Source organism: Ornithodoros turicata, chromosome 10 (assembly GCF_037126465.1).
Source record: "Ornithodoros turicata isolate Travis chromosome 10, ASM3712646v1, whole genome shotgun sequence".
Taxonomy (NCBI): domain Eukaryota; kingdom Metazoa; phylum Arthropoda; class Arachnida; order Ixodida; family Argasidae; genus Ornithodoros; species Ornithodoros turicata.
Genome location: NC_088210.1, coordinates 32807078 through 32823877, shown reverse-complemented (window position 1 = coordinate 32823877; position 16800 = coordinate 32807078). Strand labels below are relative to the sequence as shown.

The window sequence follows — 16800 nt, the reverse complement described above, 5'->3', positions numbered from 1 at the left end:
TGATTTGTTGAAAACTGGAGTCGTGCGCCTTTTCTGTGACAATTCAGCATAAGTGTCACAAAAAATGCGTACGCCTCCCATTTTCATTTTCATTTTTCAAGTGTACACTCTTAAAAATGAACTTCGTCGCATAGCATGCTCCTGGCCAACCATAATCTCGAATGATATCGTTATCTGTCCTGATTTGTTCAAAACGGGAGGCGTACGCCTTTTCTGTGACAATTATGAACAACATAAGTGTCACAAAAAAGGCGTACGCCTCTCGTTTTCAACAAATCAGGGCAGATAACGATATCATTCCAGATTATGGTTGGCTAGGAGCCTGCTATGCGGTGAAGTTCATTTTTAAGAGTGTATCATCATCATCATATGTATCATCATCATATCATCATCATATGTATGAAGTTCATTTTTAAGAGTGTATCATTGTTGGGAATGGTTGGCGCACAGCGTGCTATATGCGGTGAAGTTCTGTTTTTAGAGTGTACTGCACAACAATTCAGAGGGTCGTTAATTCGCGCGCTCGGTTAATACGTTTTATTAATCTCCACCATGATTCGACGGCAGGTGTGGCCGTCTGTTGGTGATCTTCGTCTCACTTGCACCACCACCAGATGGACTTGCAGGATGTTTCACATTGGCCTTCTGAGTTGAAAGAGTTGCAACCTGATCCACACTTCCACCGTCGACGTTTCACACATGTGTTACCGTCGCGGTACCACGTCCACTCCCGGCCATACTGGCAATCCACTTCCACATTCCGATGGGAACAGTCTAGAGATAAGATAAAATGCAGATCTCAGTCGAGACACTATATCAAGAATGACAGAACACCGCTTTTTACCTGGTTCACAAAGAAACTTGTCTACCTGTTTGTAAAGAAATGACGTCATAGTGTTCGACAGCGCCACCAATTTGGTAGAGTTGAACTACGTTCAAAAGCTAGTGGCGAACAAGGTCACGCCCGAAAGCCACGATATTGAGGGGATTACGATGGTCTCTGAAAGGGACGCGACCTTCGGTCCTTACTCTTCTTTCAATAGGAGGCAGCGAACAAATGCCCATTCGTGGAACCCAGCGCTCCCTTTCCGATCTGTTTCGGTTTCAGTTTGTCTACCAACGTCATGATGACGTTTCTCGGGTGGAGAGATGAAAATAGCACCCGATCCTCCCTCCGCATCCAGAAAGGGCATTTAACCCGAAAAAGATCACACCCTAAATATATTGAATGACTATACACACAATACATGCCGCGAAAACAGTCTACAACGAAAAATTGCGAGTGTAACGTAATCATGCGGGCTACTTACCATGAGGATATCTACACATGACACCTGCCACCAGTACCGCTTCTGAAAAGATGCCCAAATGTTGAGAAGGCTGGTTCCATGCGTACTAACTGAACGGACACGGATCTCAATGGATCGCAGTGGGAAGATATAACGGTTTCACGTAAATGAATTGAACCATGACCTGCCGCTCACTAAATGTAACATTGCCAGGTGGGAGCGGGCAAAAACACCTGTGAAATTAGGCGGTCGTTACCAACATCCAAGTGGTGGCAGACAAAATATGTTCGGCCTAATCATGTCAGACAGCCTGTATCTGTAAAGCAGTGCGCAGCGCTGAGACGCGTATGGTGATCGCCGATGCCGGAGAAATACCTATCGATTGCCCCCCGCCGAAGAGTAACCGTCCAACACTACACTCTTAAAAAATGAACTTCACCGCATAGCACGCTCTTAGCCAACCATCATCTCAAATGATATCGTTATCTGCCCTGATTTGTTGAAAACGGGGGGCGTACGCCTTTTTTGTGACAATTATGAACAGCCTTGCGCCCAGCTTGCCACAACCCAGCTACGATCCTCCATATCATCGACAACTGTGACCGGGTACACGTTTGAGCGCCGGGTGTTTCGACGCCAACTTGAGCTCCTTGACCATAGACCATTCAGCTTGTCCAAAGTACTTGGCCCATGAAGCTCCCCTGCGCATCAGTGCGCGGGACTCTTCGCTGCCTTTTTACTTTCATGCAAGCTACTGGACTCCTCGCAGATCTCTAAACAGAACTCCGACCTCTCGTCGCTTCGCGTTCACCATAATTCATCCTCTCATATTAAGCGCTGTGAAGTGGGGTAGAGTCCTGTAGCTACCACGGGAAAATGTCCAATGGCATCATCACTTCTCCTTCGTTTATTGTTGTCGTTACTACCACAGTACGCCAAAAACTCGGTGAAGGAGGACACTGAGATTCAAGAAGAACGTTCCTTTGGGTCTGCTGGTAGTTGGTACATCATGATTACGTAATATCAAGAAAGCGCCAAAATGCTTGACAAAGGCACAAACAAAGGCACTGAAGGACAAAGGAAGGACACGGAGGACAAAGGCACACAAAGTGATTCAATGACGAGGTCGGTATGGCACCATTTGCATCTGCTTCCAGGACTCCCCATCCCCTCCCCCCCCGCAAAATAAAAAAAAAGGAAACAATTTAAAACTTCTGTCTTGACACGCCAGATCCTTGTTTTCTGCGACAAACAGAATCCTCGGACCCTCGTTCATCATGCGCCAGCAGGCCAACGTCCTTTCCCCTTTTGCATTTGCCACATTGGGCCAATACTGCTAGTCTTGGCTGTTGTCAATATTGGGTCAATACTGGAGTACCGCCTGGGCGTGAACAGTTTGGTATCTGAACCTATATACGCACGCAAACAGCACAGACACATCCGTGCCAAAATTTGGCTGCTTGAACTTCCTATTCTGGCTTCAACCTAATATCTCACCTAAACTGCAGAGGATGAAAATGATGATGATAGCAACGTGCATGTCGATGTGATGGCCGCTTGAGAGGCAGGGAGCGAACCGTTGTTTTCTTCAGGGTTTCCCGTGACGAGCTGTGTCTCAGCAAACGGGTACAGGTACTTGTCAGACCGAAATGGTACAGATGGCAATATGTAATTGCAAATGAAGGGAAAGAGAGAGAGAGAGAGAAAGAGAAATACCTTCTTGGATCTACCACTAACTTGCATGCATCCTACTTTCAAACGTGTTCCTTTGTCTTTGCGTGTCAGCTGTATATATCACTTGAAAGTCACGGCTTTACTAGCGATTGCCGAAATAATTTACAATTATATTATACGCTCCTACGGATCTCATCTTCTGAATGCATGTCGTCGGTTTTCGTAAGAGCTCTAGAGAAGTGATGGATTACTACATGGTTCCGCAATCTACGCCCAATTAATTGCGTAAATAAATATTCGTGTAACATTTCCACGTATAACGAACTCAACAACATGTGAAAGACGAAAGATGATGAAAGATGGACGTCACTGAAAAGGTTAGCCAGCTGTACACTCTTAAAAACGAACTTCACCGCATAGCACGCTCCCAGCCAACCATTATCTCGAATGATACCGTTATCTGCCCTGATTTGTTGAAAACGGGAGGCGTACGCCTTTTTTGTGACACTTATTCATAATTGTCACAAAAAAGGCGTACGCCTCCCGTTTTCAACAAATCAGGGCAGATAACGATATCATTCGAGATAATGGTTGGCTAGGTGCGTTCTATGCGGCGAAGTTCATTGTTAAGAGTGTAGGACTCGAGCATTTTGTCTTACCGTTCGAGGAGGAATACACCCAGAGAGCACAGCCTGTGCGAGGATTCGAACCCATGTCGCTTCCCACACTCTAAAAACAGAACTTCACCGCATAGCACGCTGTGCGCCAACCATTGCCGCGAATGATAGAGTTATCGACCCTGATTCGAAGAGAGAGCTGGCCGTACGCCTTTTTGTGGCAATTTTGATATATGAAAATTGCCACAAAAAGGCGTACGCCCCCTCTCTCTGTTGCAATCAGAAGCGATAAGACTATCATTAAAGATGATTAAAAACCTAAACATGCACCAACCAGCCCAAACCCTACAAGCCCTGTCATTCATTGCAATGGTTGGATCACAGCGTGCTATGCGGTGAAGTTCTGTTTTTAGAGTGCAGTCTCGTCGTAAAAGGGGCTGGAGCGAACACTTCGCTCTAGCACCACGTATGAATTAAGTTAATTATATCGGCGAATGACAATTAGGCTAACACCTGCGAATACGGGAGATGTGTTCCTTTGGGGTACAGAGTAGATTACTACACAATAATTCACACTTTTTTTTTTATTCGCGCATTCAGTTAATACGTTTTGTTACTTTCCACCATGATTCGACCGCAGGTGCGGCCGTCTGTTGGTGATTTTCGTCTCACTTGCGCCTCCACCACCACCCGACGGGCTTGCACGATGTTTCACATTGGCCTGCTGTCTTGAAGTTGTTGCAATTGGATCCACACTTCTTGTATGGACGTTGCACACATGTTGACTTGTCATTGTCTCGGTACCACGATTCCGTCTGGCCATACTGGCAAGCCACTTCCAGATTCCGTTGTGAACAATCTTGCGATAAGAGAACATTGTAACAAGTGTAAGTCGAGATACTGTTACTACGAGAGCTACTGCAAGCGTAGCAACCAGTTTCAACCTTGTTTACTTTGGAACTTTTCATACGAAAGTCTTGGAGGGTATCGTATTCATTTGTCTTGGTTGCTTTCTTCTCCATCTCACGCACCGTTCCGCTCTCATGAGCCACGTGCTGGGGACCACGTTATAGGTCACGACTATCCCTCCTTATCTTATCTTATCCTTATCTTCTTACGAGTGCAGGATCTTTGAACGTGTGCAGAACAGGGGCACCTCGCGTGCTGCGTTGATCACTTCTACAGCATGCACCGAAATGAAAAAGGAGCACGAAAAGCGGCACGGGGTCTTACACTTCCGGGCGCGCAAGTGGCGCTTGCGTCGCATGTCAGTGGACTGGACTGGACCCTAAGCTGAAACACTCGCGCACGGGGGCGCCTACTTAACGCACCCACTCACGAAGCCAAATGTTTCCATTCAAACGTACGCTTCAAATATCATGTGACGCTTGGGGCAAATTCGCGAGGAATGCATGTTTTATATGCACCTTCAACTGCGGACGTTAACATCCGACAATTGTTATCACGAATTACATTTCGAAGTAACGCCTGATGGTCGCTCCTTCCGGTCCATCCGGAAAGGCCAGCGATTTATCCAGACCCCCCCCCCCCGTCCCCCCCCCTACACCCCCCAACACTCCCAAATGTTCAGTGACATCACCCTAACTTTTTCACCTGTGTACCCCCTATGGGAGTTGCCCTTGAGATTTCAGCTTTAGACAAATGTCGGTAATGATACGTTACGCTGTAATGACGTAACTATAATGATGACCCCCCCCCCCCGAATTTTTTCCAACAACAACAACAACAACATATATATTCTGATGATGAAGTGGGGAGGTTTTCCACTCAGGAGTTGGGGTCTAGCTAGGGGGTCTCATATATGCGTGGTGACGATGATGAGCGATGACGATGAGAGATGACGGGAATGATCGGAGCGGCGTTGGAGATCCTGATCGTGATCGTGATGGTGAGAATGTCCGAGAGCGCTGCTGGGGTCACAATGAGTGCAATTTTTTCACAACAACTCCTCCGTGCTTGAGATTCTGGATAAACCACTGGGAAAAGCGCATTTCACCCGAAAAGGTGCGACCCTAAATGTATTGAATCACAGCACGCAATACATACCGCAGTAAAACGGTATCACGAAAAATTGCTAGTGTAACGTAATCTACTACTACTTACCATTAGGAAATCTACAGTTTTGGCCTGCCACCAATATCACATCTGAAAAGATGCCTAAATGTTGAGGAGGCTGGTTACGATGCGTACTTACTTTCATTACCGACAGCACAACAGAATAAAAACAAGACTTAAAATACAGTAAGTGTTAACGTTTCGGGGCCATTATCCAGGCCTCATCATCAGAATGAGGTTCATCCGTCACGCGTCAGCTATTTAAACATGGGGGCGTACCTATCGGAAAGCGGTCCTGGATGCTTGTTGATGCAATTTGGACTTGTTTTGATGTGCCAGGATTCCAGATTTTTCCTTACTCCACAGCGACCTTCACGAGCTAGAATATCGGGGCTATCTATAGGTTAACCGCCTATGACCGGTCTTTTCAACGTGCTCGCATAACTCTGTTCGTTTGTTCGCGCGTTTCTTTCTATATGATATTTATGCTCCTTCGTTCTTGTTTTTACCTTTCGACCTGTTTCCCCTATATACGTTGCGGTGCAATCCCGGCATGCAATACGGTAAACAACCCATCGCTTATCCGGCAAGTTCACACTATCTTTTGGGTGGCTTAAGGCGGACTCATGCGATATATATAGTCAACATTCGCTTCCGGAGATTGTTGGCTACACCGTCTCAAAATTGTTTTCTTAGTTTTGCTTTTCTCTAGCGCTCTAATGAAGTAATATAATCGGTGCCAGCGTGCAGAACGCGCTAGCAAACGACAAACCCGTTATTTTCATTCGCAGGGATCGGGAAAACCGCAGCAAGCTTGTGGAAATTGTTGACTGCAATCAATACCCAGACCGCTACTCTAGGGAATGACACCATTTTGGCTTAAATATGAAGCGCTGGGGTCGAGAGAAGCGATTTCGTTGCATCTCCCACGTATTGAAAATTTGACAAACTTTAATTCGCAAAAAAAAATCAGTGGATCGCGTCAGACCTTCAAAAATGTGTCATTCCCTAGATAAACGCGAGCAGAACACGCCTGTAGATATTTCGTGTAGAAATCTAACGAGGTTTACGAGAACCCTGCGAACAAAAAAATCCCCATAGACTTTCTTAAGAAATTAGTCCGCCTTAACTTACTACTACTACTACTGCGTACTTACTGAACGGAAACTTCCTATGCTGGCTTCAACCCAATATCTCACCTAAACTGCAAAGGATGACAATGATGACGATGATGGCAACGTGCATGTCGACGTGGACAGTTGATAGCAGGGAAGCCAACCGTTGTTTTCTTCAAGGTTTCAAGTGACGTGCACGGGCAAATAAATGTACAAGAGCCTTTTCCTCGAGAATCAGGGACATTAAAGAACACAAAGTGAATAGGACAAGAGCCGTTCTCAAGATATGATTACCTTCTTGCAACATACACCACTTGCTTGCACGCGTCCTAGGCCATTTACCGGCTGTTCACGGGCACCTCATAAATAAATAAATTGTAATTAAAGTTGATTATACTTCTACGTTCAATGTGCTCTTTTGTCTAACTGGCTGGGAATGTCACGATTTCCGAAACTATTATTACGACACGATATACAGAAAATGAGATCCCGTCCGAGCGTTTGATTAAATTCTGCCGGCAATGGCCACTAGTTAATGCCGTGACATTCAAGAAAGACTATACAGCTGCCATTGCAAATACAAAGGGGATCACTTTGAACGTAGAAATTGAACTAATACAAGTTTGTGGTATAGATGGGTATAACATTTTCGTGACAATTACTCTAGTCGTGTTCACTTTTGTTGTCTCTGTGTTCCCTCATTTTCAATTACCTGTTGCCATCTGTACCATTTCGGCTCGACAGGTATACCTGTAAGTGTACGCGTACAATATGTATACGTACACTCTTACAAATGAATTTCACCGCATAGCACGCTCCTAGCCAACCATAACATTGAATGATATCGTTATCTGCCCTGATTTGTTGAAAACGGGAGGCGTACGCCTTCTTTGTGACACTTATGCTGTTCATAATTGTCACAAAAGAAGGCGTACGCCTCCCGTTTTCAACAAATCAGGGAAGATAACGATGTCATTCGAGATTATGGTTGGCTAGGAGCGTGCTATGCGGTGAAGTTCATTTCTAAGCGTGCACCCAATATGTACGCGTACTTATTGGGACACGGTTGGTCGGGAAACCCAGAAGAACGGTTGGCTTCTTTGCTATTGCTATGAAGCGTCCACGTCGACATGCACGTGACCATCATCATTATTTTCATCCTTTGCAGTTTCGGCGAGACATTAGGTAGAAGCCAGACGAGAAAATTAAGATCGCCTGACAACAATACCTGAAACACACACATCCAGCCTCACCGACGCTTTGTCATCAAAGCTCTCTTCGCCTTTCTGGATACCATAGGACTTGGATTCTTATTGTGAAGGGGCTCATTGTTTCATTCCCCACATCACCACCAGCAATGTGGTAGAGCATCGCCCCTGAAGATAAAACTCCCCATTCATCATCTGGTAATAAAGTTGTTGTTTTTTAACATACATGTGTAACACACACCTGTATCTGCACTGTCACTGTGCGCATTAGGCCAGGACACAATGCTCGTTATTCTTCATCACTCTCGATTCTACCAGCTCCGGTGGCGCAGCGGTAACGCGTGCGCTTGGAGACTGGGAGGTCCGCGGTTCGAATCCGCGGGCCGGCTGTGCCGTCTGGGGTTTTTCCTGGGTTTCCCTCAGATGTGTAATAGGCGTATGCCGGCACAGTTCCCCTGAAGTCGGCCCATGGACGCAGCTATCCTCCCCCCGAGCGGATTCCGCTCGGTCTTCCACTTCACCCTTTCCTCTCCTCCACTCCACCACCTTTCCCTTCCCGAGAAACATGCCGCCTAATCAGGCAGGCAGACCTCTCAGGTTCCTCCCAACGACACTCCTCCTCCTCCTCTCGATTCTCTTTGATGGGAAAACCATTTAAATCGTGCCTTTTCGTGAGAGCTCTACACGAACCCTTTCCGTTGATACGCTTTGAGATGTACTGCGTGGGACACGTTCCATTACCGAGTAGTTTGTCAGCTCGTGTTGATCGGTTTCGTCGTATACACGAAGATGCTCTACCAAAATTTTGTTCCAAAGATGCAATATGTCTCATGATGACTCTTTATTTGCGATACGCACCTTTGCCTCAGCTGCAAATGTAAGGCCGCTCATCACAGTACACATCGATACTAACTCACCCAATTGATACGCAGCATAATTTTGTGTGTGTGTGTGTGTAAAAAGCCGTGCGAGAGTGTAAAGTTTCTATTTGTGTGCTTCACCAGTCGTGCAAATGATGTTCGCACGTTGTCGTTTCCGCTTATGTTTGAAGGACACACGATTTGTCTTTTGCAAGTGCATTTGTTGCGGCGGGTGGGGGGGGGGGGGTAACGGCAGGATAGGCTCGTCGTTGTTGGCCACACAGAGGTGGGCGTCGTCACGACTATAGCGAAAAAAAAAAGAACACAAAACACAAACAAACCACAAAGAAAGGACGGACGGATGGAGGATAGAGGATGAAGGATGAAGGGTAGAGATGTGTAGAGGGTGCATGAGTTCGTTGGGGAGAGCAAAGTGTTAAAAGGGTCGTTGAGCACTGGTCTGCCTTCTGCAGAAAGAGAATGAGGTTTCTTGCTTTGGCGGAACGTTCGGCAGAAGAACCACCGGGGGTAGAGCATGTCCGCCAGCGTGCTCGAGGTGGAGCGAGGGAGATGGGCTTCGAGCGCAGAATGGTATATGCTCGGCAGTCTCGCAGGATGTGTTCGATTGTTTCGGGTTGTTGACAGTGGCGTCACCCCTAGAGCCGATCTTGAATGGTTGAGAGTTGGTGAACGCACACCCAGTGCGGAGCCTATATGGAGCATGGTCTGTATGCTTCGAGGAAGGTTTTTCGTGGGAAGAAAGGGGCGATGATGGTGCGTGATGTCCCGGATCCCAGGGTGTATTGCGCAGTTCAACAAGCTGCTGAACGACCATCTGCCTGTCGGTGTCGTCCGGAGTTGGCAAAATATTGCTGCAGCCCAGGTGTGCCGAGGACGCCAGCTGGTCCGCCCTTTCGTTGCCGCCGGCACCGACGTGGGACTGTGGCTGACAACTCTCACCCCCTACAAAGAAGAAGAATCCAGACAATATCGCCTCCAGTTGTTGCATTTGGTGTAGTTTGTTACGACCCCCAGCAGGTGCGTATAAGACAGCTATGAGCACGTGCACACTTCGCTTTTATTTATTTTCTATTTTCGCTAGATTCCACCTCTTTTTCTCGTGTGCTGTACTCCGGAGAACGCGCTCAGATGTTGTTCACAGTATCACGTGACGGAGAGGGCGCTGGAAACGACCGCGCAAGCAGCCCGTGGTAGCCACCTGTCGGCAGGCCCGTCGTCCCGACACGACTTCATCCTTCGCGCAGCATACCATCCCATTCTAGGTTACCACAGACAATGTTGTCATCATCTCACGCACCACGGAAGGTCTGGATATGGAACGTCTTGGAAAGTAGTTTGGGTCAAATATTCGCAATGAGTCGGGTCGTGCACCAAAAGCCGGAGGGGCGGACTTGCGCCTGCGGGTATCGCGGGTATACCCGCGTAATCCACGAAGGCAGTGCGGGTCTACCCGCATCTTACCCGCAGCCCGCGACGACACAGAAATATGTGTACCCGCGAAGAGCAAACTTGGGCGGGTATCCGCGAGTATACCCGCACCCGCACTCCTCTTTAGAAATTGGCTCGGTCTTTTTCCCGAAGTGGGAAACGAGGCCCCAAAGGGAGATGACAGAGTGCAGAACTTAAAAACAAAATCAATTGGTCAAATCAAAACTTTAAACCACTTAAACTACTCAAAACCGCTTTCCGGGTTATGACGCTTGTGTTGAACGGTGCTCGGGAGAACGAAAGCAAAACGCGCGAAGAATGGACCTCTACCCGAGAAACGTCATCATGACGTTGGTAGACAGACTGAAACCGAAACGAATCGGAAGGGGGGGGGAGGGGGGGTTCCACGAATGAACACTTGTTCGCTGCCTCCTATGGAAAGAAAAGAATGACCGAATGTCGCGTCCCTTACAGGGATCATCGTAATCCCCTGGCTTTCGTGCGCGACCTTGTTCGCCCCCTATAGCTTCGAGCGTAGTTCGACTCTACCAAATTGGTGGCGCTGTCGAACACTATGACGTCATCTGTTTATAAACAGGGAGAGGCGATTGTTCGGCAAGTATGTGGCAACGGACCACAACACTCGCTTTATGTTTTTCATTTCCTCTGCCCTTTCTTTCTTTCTTTTTGTTTTTGTAAGTTTTGGAAACATCCAAGTCGCACTTTTGGGTCGGCAACAGTGCACGGATACGGGTGCCTGTTACGCATGGTTACGCCACGTATAGTTACGCAGTTACGCTGGTTACGCCACGCTTCATGATTTCGTCGTTTCGTTTCGTACTTCATCGCGCTGTAGTTTGAGTTGTGTTTTCGGTAATTTCTTAGTTCTTTGAACGAACACTGCTTCGTAATTAGTCCGCACAGCAACGCCATGCTCTGTTTTTAGAATATAAGCGTGCGATTTCATCTCGCTCAAGAAAGAATTTGAAAGCAAGACATTCACATTACCGATCAGATGTTTGTTCGCTTCGTAGTGATGATGATGGAAGTCAAGAGAGAGACCATCGATAGTAAGTTCGACTTCTGAAGCTGTTCTACTTTCTGCTATGACAACGAACAAGCACAAATCTCTCTGTGACATGTATGGCTGCGCAAGCTGTATACCAGTCGAATAGACTGCTAAGTATTGTGCCAAATGATTGACGCAATATGCCCATAAGATGCAGTTAGCTTTGGAGTAGGCAGTGTACTGACTCAATCTTTGTCGAAAACGCTCGCATTTCTCATCTGTGCCTGGTGTCCGTGTTATGGAGGAAATCACAGCAGATTACATCTCGGGTGAGATATTTATAGATCTCGTTTCAGTCTCGTAATGTTTTGGTAGTGATGAAAATTGGGAGTTCAACCCACGGAAATGGGAACAACTTTCTTGCGCAGCCTCGTCGTTATTGTAAGAAGAAAACTGCTGGATAGAAAACTGCTGTGCTGGATAGTATATCCCTCCCAAACACTTTATCTGCTTATCTTGACGTGAAATATATTTGGAGTACTTTCTAAGTGGTTATAATGGCCATTGAAATTATATTACATGTATTTACATGGCACGGTGTGCTTCCAAGAATGTGCTGCCACAGGACTTAGGAGATCCGAGCAGACGACAGCTTAGACAGGGCGTCGTCTGCTTGATGTGTGCTGTACAGCTCTTCATAATCTTACACGTTGAGAGTCGTAACTCAATGGACAAGTGCACGCTTGCCTAGTGCGCATCAAGGAAAATGCAAAGTTTTATGTAAAGATACCTGCTATGATATACAAGTGCACATATGAATACAACACTGGAACACCACGAAAATGTTATTGTAGAGAAGAAGCTTTTGCTGTAACAAATTGTAGTGTATACAAATTTCTCATTTATGCCGGCGGCCCATCTATACATAAATTACATAGCCACATGCGAGTCAGTGACAGTCGAGGTCTGGACCCTCTTGATGGTAATATATTAGCCGATGGCACATACGCAGACATACAAAATACTCGGATTTCAAAGGGCGAATTCGAGCAGTCATTTCGTGGCAACATGGCCTAGCGCTCGGGAAATTGCTAGGTCGGAGGCCAAGCTGTATCACGTGACCGTTGCCACTCGAACATCAGCGCTAGGGATCTAGCGGATTTAGTTTACTTGGGTAACGCCAGGGGCATCGTGGTTGCCCGTCTTCGAGTTCTGTCGTCTGCTAAACCACGTGATTTCGACGTGCGGGCCACGACACTGGATATAGTTGAGCGATCCGCTGCTCGATCGTTTTGAGACCGGGCAAAAAAAAAAGTGCTAGCTGGCAAATTCTGAGCGCTCGGAAAGCACCACGCAAACATGCGAGATTTGCTTCGTTCTGACCAAGCGAACATGACTGCTCTGGATCTGGCAGAAAAGGTTGCTACGAAACGACCACCCGAATTCGACCAAAAGTGAACTTTGCGGTGGCGCACATCTTCAATACGTGGCTGTGTTTTTCAAATTTGGAAAATGTAAAAAGCGTTTTTTTTTTTCTGGTTTTCAGGAACCACAGTAGGTGCTGGTGTCTCCATCTGTGTCAAGACTGAACCCTACAACACCAGCTACCCCGTTCTAGACCATCATGAACACAGTGGCAAAATTATCACGGACGGCGTTCAAGGTGGGGCATTGTTTTATTCAAAACTTACGATAGTGGTGACCCTGCCTTTGAAGACATTGCAACTACGTATGTTGCCCCTAGACAAAGCAGTTTCTTCCAACGAGTTTTACTTTCTCATTTCAGGACAGGTAGTGGCCAGAGGTGTGCTTCAAATTAAAAAAGAATGTCAGGACTCTTGCGGCAGCCTCAACCCAAGCTGCAGCTCCTCAACTACACAGTTCAGGGACAGTTCTCTCCATCAGTGTACCTCGGGCAGAGTGAACGATGACGTCTCAGAGGTACCCTCTGAGCCAACTGCATTCTTGAGTGGACAGGATCAACTGCAAGAAAGATGCACCATGCAAGATCCAGATTTGAGGCCTCATATGCCAGCACATACCTTAGAGGAGCTGCACAAGCAAACACATACGGGAGAGAAGCCGTTCAAGTGCGAACGCTGCGGAGCAGAATTCACTCAGTCTGCACATCTGAAAAGTCACACACAAATGCACACCGGCGAGAAACCATACAGGTGTGAACTCTGTCCGGCAACATTCAACTACTCTCATGTCCTGAAATGTCACACGCGAACACATACGGGAGAGAAGCCGTTCAAGTGCAAACACTGCGGTGCAGAATTCACTCAGTCTGCAGGTCTCGGAAGACACATGCGAACACACACCGGCGAGAAGCCGTACAAGTGTGAACGTTGTCCTGCAGCATTCAGTTGCTCTGGTAATCTGAAATGTCACACACGAACGCATACAGGAGAGAAGCCATTCAAGTGCAAACAATGTGGAGCAGAATTCGCTCGGTACGCAAACCTGAGGGGGCACATCGGAACACACACCGGAGAGATGCCGTACAAGTGTGAACGTTGTCCTGCAGCATTCAGGAACTCTAACGGCCTGAAACGTCACACGCAAACACATACGGGAGAGAAGCCGTTCAAGTGCAAAGAGTGTGGGGCAGACTTCAAACAGCCTGCACAGCTGAGATGTCACATGCGAACACACTCTCTAGAGAAGCCATACAAGTGTGAACTCTGTCCTATGGCATATGATGTGCCTTACAGCCTGAAATGTCACATGCAAACACATGCCAAGGAGAAACCGTATACATGTGAGCTCTGTCCCGCAGCATTCAGTATGTCTGGAAGCCTGAAATGTCACATGCGAACGCACACTGGGGAGAAACCATTCAAGTGTGAACTCTGTCTTGCAGCATTCAGTGTGTCTGGAAACCTGAAATATCATATGCGGACACATACTGGGGAGAAACCCTACAAGTGTGAACGCTGTCCCGCAGCATTCAGGAACTCTTATCGCCTGAAACGTCACACACGAACACACACCGGAGAGAAGCCGTTCAAGTGCAGGCACTGTGGAGCAGAATTCACTCGGTCTGCACATCTGAGAAGTCACACACAAACGCACACTGTAGAGAGACCGTAAACATGCGTACTCTGCCCCGCAGCATTCCATAACTCTTAACGGCCTGAAGTGTCACACGCAAACACATACTGGAGAGAAGCCGTTCAAGTGCAGACACTGTGGAGCAGAATTCACTCATTCTGCACATCTGAAATATCACGTTCAGGCACACACTGGCAAGTGTTAACAATGGGTAGCACAATTCATTCATTCTGCACATCCGGGAAGCCACACGTAAGCACGCACATTCTGCAGAGAAGGCACAGAAGTGAGAAAATCTGCCCTGCAACATTGAGTCACTCTCATGGCATGAACTATCACACGTGAACGCACCTACTAGAGGGAAGCCGTACGGGCGTCGTATAGGAACCAAGGTTCCCACTCTCCGAGGACCCTCAGCGGTAGATACCCTGAGGACCGTCAATCCTCAGCAACGAGGGGAAAACACAACACAGCAAATGAACAAACAAGGAAGGTTTATTACCAAAAGCAGCCAACGCCTCCAGCGCACGCACAAACAACGAACGAGTTTTGCGCCTCGCACGTCCTTTTAAAAGCACTGTCTCTGAAGCAGGGATCGGAACCGGAACCGAACCTGAACCGAAAACCGGAAGAAAACGTCATTTTCTGACGAAACCGAACTTCGTAGAGCTTCGTATGTGTGTGTGTCTAGTTCATCATCTGTGCGAACAATTTTTTTGCTTGTCCCGAACCGAACCGGAACTAAACCGAAAAAAATGCGTACGGTTACCGGTTCGGGAATCGGTTCAGAGGTGAAATCATTGCACTACTGGCCGACTTTTTTTTTTTTTTTTTTTTTTTACTCACCCGAAACAGTTATCTCACACCTTTCTCTTACAACCGCGTACGGTGAGCGTAAGCTCGCTTTCACGTTTCAAAATTACTGCCCATGAACCGGTTAAACCGTGACCGAAAAAAGTAACGGTTCCATGCGTTCGAAGGGAGACATTTTTTTAAATATCCTCGAAGTTTACTGCAATCTTTGCACTCTGTATCGTGTGTAAGAATGATCTACACAGATGAAGGAGACCGATACGAGCACGCAGCATTTTGGTACGACTATATTCCTCGCGGAAGGGGAGCCTCGACTTGAGGAGAAGTGAATGAAAGTATTTTTTTCTTTGTCTACAAAAACAGCGATGACTTGGTATACGGGAATAAATACAAAACGTTCGCTAATAGCCTTATTGGAGGTGTACACTGCGATGAGCATGATTTGTGGAGCATCAAACACTATGAGAACCGTAAAGTTTTCAAACGATAGATCTTTCAACATGATGTCGATACAATAACATTTCTTATGGTACAACTTGCGGGGAAAGATGTAACAGTAAACGAAGTTAGCTAATACCCGTTTACACACCCATTTACGTACCCGCGTATATATATATATATATATATATATAGGGTGAGGTAAAAGGATTATCAAACGGCCACGAAGTTTTACAGAAGTTCAAAAAAAGACGCGGAAACAGATTTTAGGGAAGTTAAAAACACTAGTTTATTACATGGGGAGACGTTAAAAAGAAAAATGTGCAAGGGGTCGACGTTTCGACAGTGACGTTTCGACACTGTCTTCGTCAGGACAAAAGGTCCTTTTGTCCTGACGAAGACAGTGCCACTGTCGAAACGTCGACCCCTTGCCCATTTTTCTTTTTAACGTCTCCCCATGTAATAAACTAGTGTTTTTAACTTCCCTAAAATCTGTTTCCGCGTCTTTTTTTGAACTTATATATATATATATATATATATTCGTTTTTGCTGTATCGGAAGCGGGGAAAGGGAATGGGTGATGTTTTCACTTTTTACCTTTTCATTTTCCTTTTTCCTTTCTGATCTGCAATGCGTGAAAAATTGTCTGCGGCCCATACACTACAGACTCTGGAGCTCATTCACGGCCGTGTATAGTGCTGTATAGTGCAAAATATCGTTTCCTTGGCTTTCATCGTTATACTTTCAAGCGAAAGACTGACTCATTAAATTTTCCGCATTTTGCCCTTACTCATCTCTTTCCAGTTATTATATTTATTTGTCACCAGATACTGCAACATTGTTCTTGTAAATGTAGTTCTTGGCCAGTCTTAAAATTTTATTTCCGAGCTATGAGCACAGTGGCCGCTCCCAAATAAAACTCGATCCTCTAGCGGCACACACCGCCACAATTTTATTATTTTAAATGGTTTGTTCATTGGAACGTCCTGGAACTGATCTGACCGATACGCCGAGGCAATGTCCAACGCGATGAATTTGGCACCTGAATCTCGTCAGCCAATTTCTATAGTTGGAAAGTGCTATTAGGGCCACACTTCAGTAAGCGGAAATTCTATCCCGTTAATTTAGTAACCCGGCTTGAATCGTGTTGGAATCTCATTCCTCATTACAACTGGTTGGTCAGTCAGTCCAAGCC

General features: G+C 46.5%; 1 protein-coding gene and 2 long non-coding RNA genes across 5 annotated transcripts; 1 reads left to right on the top strand and 2 right to left on the bottom strand.

The window, feature by feature from the left end:
• Window positions 1-522: 522 nt before the first annotated feature.
• Window positions 523-3074, bottom strand: LOC135370608 (uncharacterized). The gene is made up of 4 exons (XR_010415396.1): window positions 3006-3074; window positions 2787-2924; window positions 1311-1352; window positions 523-774 (listed from the first exon to the last, which is right to left on the bottom strand). It is a non-coding gene; the product is annotated as an uncharacterized LOC135370608 (long non-coding RNA).
• A 1075-nt stretch (window positions 3075-4149) lies between these two features.
• On the bottom strand, window positions 4150-7128 carry LOC135370607 (uncharacterized). Its single transcript, XR_010415395.1, has 3 exons — window positions 6856-7128; window positions 5705-5746; window positions 4150-4439 (listed from the first exon to the last, which is right to left on the bottom strand). It is a non-coding gene; the product is annotated as an uncharacterized LOC135370607 (long non-coding RNA).
• Window positions 7129-11048: 3920 nt separating this feature from the next.
• Window positions 11049-15572, top strand: LOC135369956 (zinc finger protein 235-like). Of its 3 annotated transcripts, XM_064603565.1 has the most exons (4): window positions 11049-11280; window positions 11323-11358; window positions 12844-12960; window positions 13084-15572. In XM_064603565.1, exons 2-4 carry the CDS (start codon window positions 11325-11327, stop codon window positions 14391-14393), a joined length of 1461 nt encoding a protein of 486 aa, XP_064459635.1. In that variant the 5' UTR covers window positions 11049-11280; window positions 11323-11324; the 3' UTR covers window positions 14394-15572. The 3 variants fall into 3 exon arrangements, with proteins under 3 accessions (XP_064459635.1, XP_064459634.1, XP_064459636.1); XM_064603564.1 differs by having other exon boundaries at window positions 11049-11358; XM_064603566.1 differs by having other exon boundaries at window positions 11049-11626.
• Window positions 15573-16800: the final 1228 nt, after the last annotated feature.

What these genes read in the sequence shown, in the direction of transcription:
- LOC135369956 (XM_064603564.1), top strand. Translation starts at nt 11,304, where the DNA reads ATGTTTGTTCGCTTCGTAGTGATGATGATGGAAGTCAAGAGAGAGACC. An exon ending in CAAGAGAGAGACCATCGATA is followed by an intron (nt 11,359 to 12,843) that starts GTAAGTTCGACT and finishes TCTGGTTTTCAG; the next exon opens with GAACCACAGTAGGTGCTGGT. An exon ending in TATCACGGACGGCGTTCAAG is followed by an intron (nt 12,961 to 13,083) that starts GTGGGGCATTGT and finishes TTCTCATTTCAG; the next exon opens with GACAGGTAGTGGCCAGAGGT.